Source organism: Anabrus simplex, chromosome 3 (genome assembly GCF_040414725.1).
Source record: "Anabrus simplex isolate iqAnaSimp1 chromosome 3, ASM4041472v1, whole genome shotgun sequence".
In the NCBI taxonomy this organism is placed as follows: domain Eukaryota; kingdom Metazoa; phylum Arthropoda; class Insecta; order Orthoptera; family Tettigoniidae; genus Anabrus; species Anabrus simplex.
In genome coordinates this window covers 435,289,177-435,301,468 of record NC_090267.1, presented here as the reverse complement: position 1 = coordinate 435,301,468, position 12,292 = coordinate 435,289,177, and the positions used below count along the sequence as shown (strand labels likewise).

Genomic DNA, 12,292 nt, shown 5'->3' with positions numbered 1-12,292 from the left:
TTACCCCGTTTCATTCTCCCCGATTTGCAACTTTTCTGCGGTATTATGACTTGGGAAAAATAATTAGAATTTTTTCGGCCCACCCTAGAGAACACACAACATAAATACTTGAAATTATCAACCTGTTCTAGCTTTGTGTCACCAATCTGACATTCAATTCTGTTGAATTTCTTACTTACTGACATCAATTTATTCTTCGAGAGGCTAATTTTCACACCATACTCATTGCATCTATTTTGAAGTTCCAAGATATTAGACTCCAGATTTTCGGCACAATCTGCCATTAAGACAAAGTCGTCAGCATAGGCGAGACTGCTTACTACATTTCCACCTAACTGAATCCCTCCCTGCCATTTTATACTTTTCAGCAGATGATCCATGTAAACTACGAACAGCAAAGGTGAAAGATTACAGCCTTTGTCTAACCCCTGTAAGAACCCTGAACCAAGAACTAATTCTATCATCAATTCTCACTGAAGCCCAATTGTCAGCATAAATGCCTTTGATTGATTTTAATAATCTACCTTTAATTCCATAGTCCCCCAGTATAGCGAACATCTTTTCCCTCGGTACCCTGTCATATGCTTTCTCTAGTTCTACGAAACATAAACACAACTGCCTATTCCTTTCATAGCATTTTTCAGTTACCTGGCGCATACTGAAAATCTGATCCTGACAGCCTCTCTGTGGTCTGAAACCCCACTGGTTTTCATCCAACTTCCTCTCAACGACTGATCGCACCCTCCCTTCCAAGATGCCAATGAATACTATGCCTGGTATACTAATCAATGAGATACCTCGATAGTTGTTGCAATCTTTCCTGTTCTCTTGCTTACTGATAGGTGCAATTACTGCTTTTGTCCAATCTGAAGGTACCTTACCAACACTCCATGCTAATTTTACTATTCTATGAAGCCATTTCATCCCTGCCTTCCCACTACATCATTTCAGATCTAATTTCATCTATTCCTGCTGCTTTATGACAATGGAGTTTATTTACCATCCTTTCCACTTCCTCCAGTGTAATTTCACCAACATCATTTTCCTCCTCCCCATAAGCTTGGCTGTTCCCAACACCACCAGGATGATTTCCTTTTACATTGAGAAGAAGTTCAAAATATTCCCTCCACCTCTCCAGTGATTCCCTGAGATCTATTATGAGTTCACCTGAATTACTCAAAACACTGTTCATTTCCTTTTTCCCTGCCTTCTATTTGGATTCAACAACTATTTCTTCCGCTCTGTTTCTTTCATCTACGTACAAATCCCTGTCTGCCTCGGCCCTTGTTTGGAGCCATTTCTGATAAGCCTTATTTTTACATTTACAAGCTGCTCTCACTTCATAATTCCACCAAGATGTTCGCCTTTTCCCATCTTTACACACAGTTGTTCCTAGGCATTCCCTTGCTGTTTCTACTACAGCATCCCTGTATGCCACCCATTCACTTTCTATATCCTGAACCTGCTTACTGTCTACTGTTCGAAACTTCTCACTAATCATATCCATGTACTTCTGTCTAATTTCCTCGTCCTGGAGATTTTCTACCCTTATTCGTTTGCAGACAGATTTCACTTTCTCTGCCTTAGGCCTAGAGATACTTAGTTCACTACAGATCAGATAGTGGTCTGTATCATCAAAAAATCCCTGGAAAACTCGTACATTCCTAACAGATTTCCTGAATTCGAAGTCGGTTAAGATATAGTGTATTATGGATCTGGTACCCCTAGCCTCCCATGTGTAGCGGTGAATAGTCTTATGCTTGAAGAATGTATTCGTAACTGTTAAACCCATACTAGCACAGAAGTCCAGCAAACACTTCCCATTCCCATTAGCTTCCATATCTTCCCCACATTTACCGATAACCTTTTTGTATCCTTCAGTTCTATTCCCAACTGTCGCATTGAAATCGTCCATTAGCACTATTCTATCCTTACTGTTGGCCCTGACCACGATGTCACTCAATGCTTCATAAAACTTGTCAACTTCATCCTCATCTGCACCCTCACATGGTGAATACACGGAGACAATTCTAGTCCTAATTCCTCCCGCTGACAAATCTACCCAAATCATTCGCTCATTCACGTGCCTAACACAAACTATGTTGCGTGCAGTGGTTTTCCTGATAAAGAGCCCTACCCCAGACTCTGCCCTTCCCTTTTTAACTCCCGTCAAGTACGCTTTATAATCTCCTATCCCTTCCTCATTATCTCCCCTTACCCGAATATCACTTACTCCTAGCACCTCCAGATGCATCCTCTTAGCTGACCCAGCCTGTTCTACTTTCTTTCTTTCTTTCTATCGTAAGCCGCATTAATATTGATAGCTCCCCATCGAATTCCATTTCGTTCGCCATGTTGTGTCCAAGGAATCCCTCGCCTGTCAAATGGGAGAAACACTCCATTACTCCCATAGGTCTGAGGCTTGCTTAAAATGTTCTGAGCTTGGTAAATTCATGAAACAGGATGCTACCCTACTTGCACATAGTCCAAGTGAGGATCTCTCCTCCAATGGGAAGGCATCATAATAAATCTGAAACTCCTGCTAAATATAAATTCTATGAAAATTATGGTGTTACTGACTGTGTGAAAATATTAATGGTTAATTCAAAATAACTTATTATTACTTTAGTATCATTTGAGGCATCTAGGCCACAAAAAAATTAGTTAACAATGGTACTGAGGGAGACGAGCACAAAGTTAACTATGTGTGAAAGGAACAGGGTAAAGAAGTAGTGAAGAAAGACTTCAAGAAGAGGAGGGATATTTAATTTTACTCCTGTTAGCACTTGGGCAGTCCTATGTGATCGTAGTTGGGTGTTTGGACACCTTTTTCTCTGGTGGTCTCCGCAAACAGGCTTAGCACAAATCAGACAGTAAATGGTTGTCGTCCACCGCTTCTTACAGTTGCATAAGTGACCGTACTTCCCTTCTCCCATCTGTTGCTGCTGGGCTTGAACCTTTTCCCCTTCCATCTCCTTGGCATCACAACCCTCAATGTGTGCTGCAACAAAGCTTTCCCAATCAGTCTCTGCTTTTGCCACAGCTCAACAAGAGCCAGTGAAGCATTTGCAGGAAGCTCGTTTATTGTCTCGTACTGGTGGGTGAAAACTGTGTGTGAATTAAGAACACTCATTTTCCTAGGTCATCTCATCACTTTTCCTCCATGCATCGTTGAAAGCAGAATTACAAGTTTATCAGATCTTGATTTGTAAGAAATCAATATAACTTGCTCTTTTTCTTCATATAAGAACATTGACATCCCAGGAGTATTAGTCGGGTCTACCAACAATACATAAAATTTACGTAGTAACTTTCCTTTCGAAGATTACTTTGACTGGAAGAAGAAGAAAAGAGAATTGTCACGCATGGGGCCCTGACCTTGTTACTTAGATGGTGTCACATATATGGCGGTGGTCTTGATGGTGGTGGAGGTGGAAGTGCCGGGGGATCACTTCACCCTATGGGTGAGACACAGTTACACTTTTAGGGGGCTTACATGTCATTCTTATGTCTTGTTGGTGTTCCAGACATTGCATTCCTACTTTGTTCACTCAATAATAATAATAATAATAATAATAATAATAATAATAATAATAATAATAATAATAATAATAATAATAATGGATTTTAAAAGCAAACCAAACCACAGAGACATCACTTCACATTTCAAACCAGCCCCTAGACACTCTCTGCATAGACGTTTTGCAGGTGTCTAGCATCATTTATAATCTCTGAAGATCTTGAGCTTTCTGTTTCCAGCATTTGTTCATTTTTGTTATTTGAGCCTGAGATCTTGAAAATGGGCTTTTTTCAGTCTGGAGGACTGTTATTGCTGAAGGGTTATAAGAGCTTCCCATTTGAAATCAATGAGGCTCACAATTTCTGTACTGTTGTCCTCAAGCCAGTCTTGCTTCCTTTTTTTTTTTTAAACCAAGGAGAACATTCGTGCTCCATGTCATTTGTGATGTTTGGGTTAGATTTAGATGTCATTCACTCAGCGACTGCATTCTGGAATTGAGCAGCAATGGAGTGATCTGAAATTTTATGGATGTCAAACTTCCTTCTAGACCAGGCATCGTCAATCAAGAGTGAAATGCCTTCGGAGCCAGTTTGCTCCCTGCTCTCGAGGAAAGAGAACAGCTTAGCGAGCAAGTAGGGGAAGTGCATGATGTAGTACATACTGCAGGTCAGTGGCGCAGAGGTATAGCACATCTTTCTGGACATGTTGGATTGCAACACGATACGCGTGAACTCGTGAGAGGTGACACTAGTGTGTTTCCATCTTTATCCTCCACCACACGACATTCAACTCTAGTTGGTTAATGTTGCATTTACTATCGAAGAGATTTCAGCACAGCGTAGGCCATGGACGCCCACAAGTTTCAAACCTTCTTGGGAAGAAGCATATTTAATATTTCAAGAAAATAACACTGCAAAATGTGTAATATATAATAAAATATGGAATCACATTTTAAAAAACATTAGAAGAATATAAACAGGTTTTAATGTCGCTATGAGAGTAGGTTTCACGATATTCAGGTGTTAGAAAAGGATCTGCAGGTGTTCCGTATTCCCTTCTCATTTGAAGTGCACCAGAACTGCAGCTAGAACTGATTGACTTACAGTGTGATATTGAAATGAAAGATAAGTTTGCAAACACAAACAGTTTGACTGAATTTTATGTTAGGTTTCCACGGAGAGGTTTCATAGAGTGTACACATTTAATGCTTATATTGTAAATATATTTAGATCAACTTATTTATGTGAACATATGTTTTCATTAATGAAGATTTGTAAATCTAGACACAGTTGCACATTTGAGCCTACTCAAATATACTTTATCTGAAAAAAAGACAGTTACAATAGAAAGACTGAGGTTACAGTTAGGCATTCCGCACACGGAGCTTCACGCAAGCTGCGCAACACAGGAGCGAATTGCTAGCTGTATGAAGATAGGCTACAGGCATGCTACTTTTACAGCGTGCATCCGCCAATGGAGCGACACAACATGGGAAGAGATGAGGGTGGGTGTGTGTATGTTTTTTGTTCCGTATTCTTGATCATGTCCAGTACATCAAGTGATGAAGATATGGTTTTCTACTATTATTACACTGCACTATGATGGAGGCACAGCAAATCAAGAAAATAACTGGTTCACCCCTATTCGTAGCAGCAAAAGATCTGCCATTAGTAAGCACGATACTTTTTATAGCATGTCCAAGCAATATGCCTATTCTTAGAAACAAAATTTCCATGTTTCACTTCTGTACAAAATGTCTCTCTTCTCAACTTCCTTGATGAACTGGGCTTCCATGGTGCCTGACATAATGCTTGACCCCAACGGGCTAGAATAACATTATATGATCAGGTGACATGGAGATTGTATTTTCAACATTTTTAACTATTTGTGAACCAGCCCCCTTGCTTGTGTAACAACTGAAAACATGGTGGACATCCATTCAATTAGCTTCTGCCTCTCTATGGTATTCTAGCTCATTGCTTGACCCAGAACACAACAATCAAGCAGACCGGATTCATGGCTTCAAGCTCGCAACTTACACTGCATGTAGCTTGTAACGCGCATCCTGCGCTTTGCCTCCTCGTCCCCTCCTAACTGCGCGCATGAAGCTCCGTTCATACACCCTGTAAATACATGTTAGATGCTACTCATTTCTGAGTATACAATTTCTCCTGCTTACAGGTCATTTACACTCAATGATGTTTGTTCTTGTACTTGCAATGACTGAACTGGCCAATTCTACCATGAATCTGGTGTTCACACAGTTTGAACTCGATAGATGGGAGAGGACGAGACTGATGGATTATATATTTCTGTCATTTACACTCTTCATGCTTGAGATTCTCTTGCTCAGATAGTTCAACAGCAGTAGAGATGGCATGGTGTAAAAGCTATCAATCCTTGGCAAGTGTTTTCCAGGTTTGAGAGTTTATATTCTTGATGTTCACAGTTTTGCTGGTCTTTACAACACTTCAGTGAGCCACTCTGGGGTCACGTGACCGAGAAAAGTTATGCACGAGTTGGCCAGGTAACCTAGTGTTGCTCATATGACAGACATACCTAGTCCACCGATGCTCATGGCCAATGATAGAGGGTTCTGTGCTGTTCATGTGCACTTTTTCAAAAACTGCAAGAATGGAGACATGGTTTTCCCAGTTGATAAAAAATGGAACAAAGTTTCTGTTGATGAATACTCTTGTATTTCTTGATATCACAGCTGTTCAGGGTCCATGTTTCACATCCATAGAGTAATACTGAGATGACAACTGCTTCATACACCATGAGTTTGGTATGAACTGTGATCGGATAGCCGATCAAATGTCAAGTGGGAAGCACGGAGTCTATTTTCCATATCTTCTTCTGAGGTACATTGTTCAGACAAGATGTTTCCACAGTATGAAAAATGTTGTACCAGTCCTAGAGTAAAATCTGAGACAGAGACATTGAACCCTCCAAGACTAGTCCGTGGGGTAGGTGGATAGAAATCTTGATTGTTTTGTACACTGCTGGCGAGACCAAACTTGCACCTGTGAAACTATTGTCTGACTATTGCAGTTCCTCAAGTATAAGAGAAGGTGGTGTAGTGTCATCAGCATACTGCAGTTCATTTAATCCTGGTCACAGAACTCAAGTGATATGAACAAAGTGTTCAAGTTGAAAAGACTTCCGTAATGACTTTACCTTAACTCAGTGCAAGAGATGCTGGTAAATTCTCAAAACAAAGCATAGTATGAACAGAGCAAAGATCACTGGGGCAAGTACACAGCCTAGCTTCAATCCATGTGTGATAGTGAAAGTATCAGAGATGTCTTTCTGATGGAGAAACTGACCAGACATACCATTACAGTGTGTTCAAGCCAGGCCAGGCAAAGCATTCAGGGTAACATAAAGTCTCAATACTGCCCACATAGCTGGTCTCAGGATGGAATCAAAGGCCTTTTCCAGATCGTAAAATACTAAATCAAGAGGTTGTTGTTCTCTACAATTTTCTAGGAGTTGTCACGTGTAGATTGTCATTTGTGCCCCTTGAGACATGGAAACCACACTTGAGACAAGATGAATCTGCTCCAACACAACCTGAAGACAGCTAAGTAGAATCTCTCCAAGAAACTTGTCAGCCAATGACAGAAGAGTTATACCACAATAGTTGCCACATACACTCTGATCACCTTTCTTGAATATCTTGACAGTATCACGTTCTGAAGTCCCCAGGTACTTGCTGAGTTTTCCCAGATTAAAAGGATTTGTGTGAAGAGCCTTGCCTCCACATTGAATCTACTTTATTGCAGTGCTGTGTGGTCCAGGTGCTGTTCTGAGTTTGTTTGTTGAGAGCCTTATGGGATTTCAGGTACGATGGTGGCAGTGCCCTCCATGGGTGTGGGGATTGTTGTGGCACATTACAGAGGAAGTTCTCAGCTGCAGTAGAATTAAAATTGAAAAGAGTGGAGAAGTGTTGATTCCAGCACTCAAAGATGTCCTTGCTATTGGTAAAGTTGGTAGCGTTGTTGGCTGATTTCAGAGCTCCTATTCTACATCCTGCAAAATAACTGTCTTTTGAAGAGGTTTCTTAGTAGTGATGTTGAGCTTGTTGATTTCTTACTATAATGAAATCCAGTAATTTATTTTGTCATTAAATAGTTTAGTGTTTTCTGTACTGTACTGTATTGTATTGATTATTTCCAATGCCTTTGATACAGTATGAAATGTGCTGTAAGATAAGTAACTTCAACATTGAAAATTTTACTTAAAATATTCTGATATTCAAAATAATGGCTCTGTGAGACTAGTAATAACTATACAAACCATACAGTGATAAATACTTTTTTTTTCAAATGCCTTTTAAACATTATTGTAAAAATATTGTCTTTGTTTTCCAGAGAACTACAAGTACCTTAAATGTCTCCTAAAGCCATTGGTAGAAGAAGATCCAGAGAACACAGTATCGGACTGGAATAATGGAGGACAAATACTGTGGGACTATATTCAGATTATTGAAGAAATTGACAAGTTGAAAGCTAATCCTAACCTAGTTAGTGGTTACCAGCTGGAAAAACTACAGCCACAACTTAGCAGTCTTTGTTCAAGGATCAGAATGCTTCCATGTCCTACTGCAAGGCATAGGCAAGTACTCCCCTTTCCTATTAGCGACTTGCCCGAACTACTGTTAAATATCTTTACACGCCAATTAACAGTATTGTGAAACCATGTTTTAATCTAAAGTTATTTTTATCAAGTATTAAACTGACATCTATATGCATAAAGGTGCTATAGGCAATATAGTGAATTTTGACCATGGCCAACCATGAAGACTCAAAGAATTTTAACCGCCAGTGAAAGAATACACAGTGGATCGAAGCTGTTAAGAGGATGCAGTGGTCGAGGGTAGTACCAGATGTTGTTTGGCAACAAAATGGCTCATACTCAATGATTTTCCTCATGTTTCACATTAAAACAATTCTGTTTCCTCTACAAAAATAAAAACTTCAAAAATCTCTCCATTTAGCGTTCTTTCTGCTTGCAAAGTTTGCATTCTCTTATTGCAGGGTCAGGAATTGGACTAGTTTTATTATCAAAGCTTAACTTCACTTGTGGATAATTCTGTTACGGTTTTTGTAAGTGCCAGGGACAAAAATTAGTCGCCCCGTTGAGAGCGTACCTAATATCAGTTCACACCATCTTGTGCCTGGCTAACCATTGGACCATTGTATCTTTGGTGCACTCTACACTCCGCATCATTATTTTAAAAATTGTGACTCATGGAACCACACTTCAGGTTTCTAGTCCACTATAGTCCAGTGTTTGTTCTCGAGCCCAGCGTTATGCTACACAGTTAGCAGTGGCCTCTTGCATGTAACTAGACTACAAAAGTTAATTTCATACAGTTCCCTTCTCCATATTTATTCAGAAATTGCTTCATTCACTGTGTGCCCACGGGAAACACAATAGCCTCTTTTTGCCTGTTTGTCACATCTTGCATCGATCTATCTTGATGCTCTGAAGTTTCAAGTGTATGTGGATTCCATTTTGACAGGCAACTAACATTGCATCCTCTCCTCTTCATTCTTAAGCAAGGCTGATAATCGTGCTGTTTTGTCCATAAAACAATTGTCACCACCCCTAGAATTCACACTTTAAATTGCTGTGTGATAACTAATACATGAGTATTTATATTTAAAAGATATTATGTGTACTTAAAGGTATGATAGAATTTTCTTGAACGTAGTTTCTTTAAATGTACAGTTGCTCAAAAGAAAAACTAGTACATGTTATTGTATAAGTTCCTTGTGGGTACACTTTTCTAACTTGTGAAATGAATATTATTTTGGTAATAATTAAGTCTGATTGAATATTAAATGCAGGAAACATAATATGCACTCATTCCTCTTTTTTTAGTAACTGTACAAACCGTCCTTTAATGAGTTAGCTATAAATTTTAATGGAATGTAGTTTTTTAAACATAATTTTTGTTTTTAACGAGTGGTTTTTCTTTATTGCAGACTTTGTCAATCTGAAATTGCTGTCCGTACAACTTATTTGGTACGAACTGTTTCAAAGCTACAGAATGGGAAAGAGGAAATTCCAGCTCATTTACTTACACGTCTTGTGACACAACTGCCTTTGCCTGAAGACCGTGTTCGAGATGAACTTAATTTAATTGTTGAATCTGTAGTAGAAGAGCTTATATCACATTGAAGGTTGTAGTTGTACTGCTGGCTTGTGTTGAAGTCTGTATCACCAAATTGTTCCTTGCCATATCTGCATATTGTTTGGTTTGAATGGCTTATACTGATAAGAAAACAATCATCATATCAATCCAATTTCTTGAGATCAAGATGGAAATAAGGAGCAAAAGTTATTGTGATGTGTGTTGAGACTACTCATGAGGTGCTGTTGGAATAATGGTCAGTCTTGTAACTTGAGCTGAAATGATCATTGTTCGATATTTTGGTTTAAACAAGAGTTTCATGAGCTACGTAAGTTGACTGCATGAAATGTGTTCAGATTGTATTTGCAAGGTGTTAACTAACTCTTGGCCGCTGTTCAGTGAGTGTGCAATGTAGTGTTTTAATTTGTACATGAATAACAGGTCAATCAAGAGGTTTCAATTTTATTTCTTTTGTGCAGAAACAGTATTTGAGCAAGGATGACATTTGAACTATCTGCTAAGGTCCTCAGTTGAGTAGTCTTCTGAACATTGTATATAGCATAATTCAGACCTGTTGAAGGGTTAGTTATCATTCTTTTCTATTTTTTTATTGCTCTCCATGGCGACTAATTATGTGAAATTTCATGTGATTTTTATACAAATTTTGTTGTTAAATGCCATTTTTATATAGCTGACAGCTCACTCTGGAACTAGTAAGCATGGTACATTGCCTAATCATGAAATACTTTATCTATGTACAATGTCTGTTTAATCACAACCTGATCCTAAGTGACTTATTTATCAGTTCTGTAAATATTAGTTCTATCATTGTTTACTTTCCCTGCTCCCAGTGTTCTGTACAAATATGTTAACCTAATGTTTTACCAGTATTTACCCTTAGGGAATACAGACTTAGCAAGTGTATTAGGAGAAAAAAGTCGATCAGTCTTAAAAATAATCTACCCTTACTAGGCAATACAGGTGTATAGAAACCCTGTATGTATCAGTAAATTTTTAAAATTTTCGTAAGCATATTAAACACTCGTCAAAAAAAGTTAAGCGTATAACAGATTCTGTTCTGCAAAACCACTTACTTTGGGTTAGGGAATGCTGTGTTCGTACATGTTTCCTTTAATGTGAACCGTGGTGCAGGGTGGCCCAGAGTAGTGCTGAATATCCAAGCTGTTGGTAACGTTCTGCTGAGATGATTCATTGTAACATTCTGCCCTTGCCCTCCACATGCCCCAGAGAGTTATCAGGGTGTAAACAAATTTGCATTTCATCATTTAACAACGTTCTGGACCATTGATCTCTTATCCAAGATGGTTTTCCGTGGTTTCCCGTTTTCACACCAAGCAAATGCTGGAGCTGTACCTTAATTAAGGCCATGGCCGCTTCCTTCACACTCATAGCCCTTTCCTCTACCATTGTTGCGTAAGACCTATCTGTGTCGGTGTGACGAAAAGCAAATTGTAATGATTTCTTGTCTAAGTCTGATGTCCTCTAGTCTATCAAACACAAGCCAGATGTCGTCAGCATCACATGATGGCTTGTGTTTGATAGATTGTTATGCAACAGAACATGAGACAAGTTGACGTTGCCAAAATTGTTCATGTGAATCAAAGGATTGTCCCCAAGTTGTGTAAAATGTTCGTAGGACTCTCATTCAGTAGCAGATTGGTATCGCACAGGCCGTCTACACAAAACAACGGCAATTCAAGACAGGTATATACATCTATCTGCATGTAGACAGACAATTAAGGTATATATGTATATATTTTCATGCAGTCTCTCATAGACAGCATATCGTGAAGCATTTTAGCAGGCGCGGTGGGTCTTTGTTTGCTGTGTTAGCTGGGCTGACCATCTAAAACAACAGATTAACAAATATGGCTATTACGGCATATAAATTGTTTATTTAATACTGTATAATACAACAACAATAAAGCCTAATTCTCTCATGCATAAATACCACTTTAAGTAACGAAAGTTTCGCATCTGTCGAATGATGAAGATATGCCGACTGTACGCTCTGTTTGCAGTTTCGCAGAGGCAAACATGAGGAGCTTGGATTTAGTCGGCGTGCGCTTGCGCATTCAACGCGCTCGGAAACACTGCACAGAGCTGACCATGCTGGCTACTAGGCTCATGTGTTTGCCCCAGTCAAGAGGCTAACTTAACAGTAATCCAATGCAGTGTTCAATGGTGATTATTATGTGCCTTCAACGGCTTTGTTGTTGCTAAAGGGAGAATCAGTAATTAAGGAGGACAAGTGCAGCTGTGTTATTGAGGACTTTTAACACATTCATTCTCTAGCCGAACTCTTGCTTTTAAGATACAAATCATATACAATGGAAGACTCCCGATATATCAGTATGGCAATAGAAAGAACGAGCAAAATGTGTCGTTTTAATGATTCCTGGTACAGAAATGATACATGGCTGTGTGGCTGAAGGAAATTGTGCTCCTTGTATTGCTGAACTTGCCTGTTATTTTCAACAGGTTTGAATATTTAGACAACAAAGGGAGTTTCTGATGTTGACAGTTATGTACTAAAGAAACGACGTAAACAGTCTGTAGACCATGTTAATTCCAAAATAGCTTTATTGAAGTTTGGTAGCACTACA

General features: G+C 39.1%; 1 protein-coding gene across 1 annotated transcript in view; it reads left to right on the top strand.

The window, feature by feature from the left end:
- Positions 1–10,371, top strand: part of Nup98-96 (nuclear pore complex protein Nup98-96) — a 474,154-nt gene extending 463,783 nt beyond the window's left edge. The window contains exons 28-29 of the mRNA XM_067143470.2: positions 7,897–8,140; positions 9,517–10,371. Of these exons, the coding sequence (XP_066999571.1) occupies positions 7,897–8,140; positions 9,517–9,712 (440 nt within the window). The 3' untranslated portion in view covers positions 9,713–10,371. The remainder of the gene's footprint in view (positions 1–7,896; positions 8,141–9,516) is intronic.
- The last annotated feature ends 1,921 nt before the right edge of the window (positions 10,372–12,292 follow it).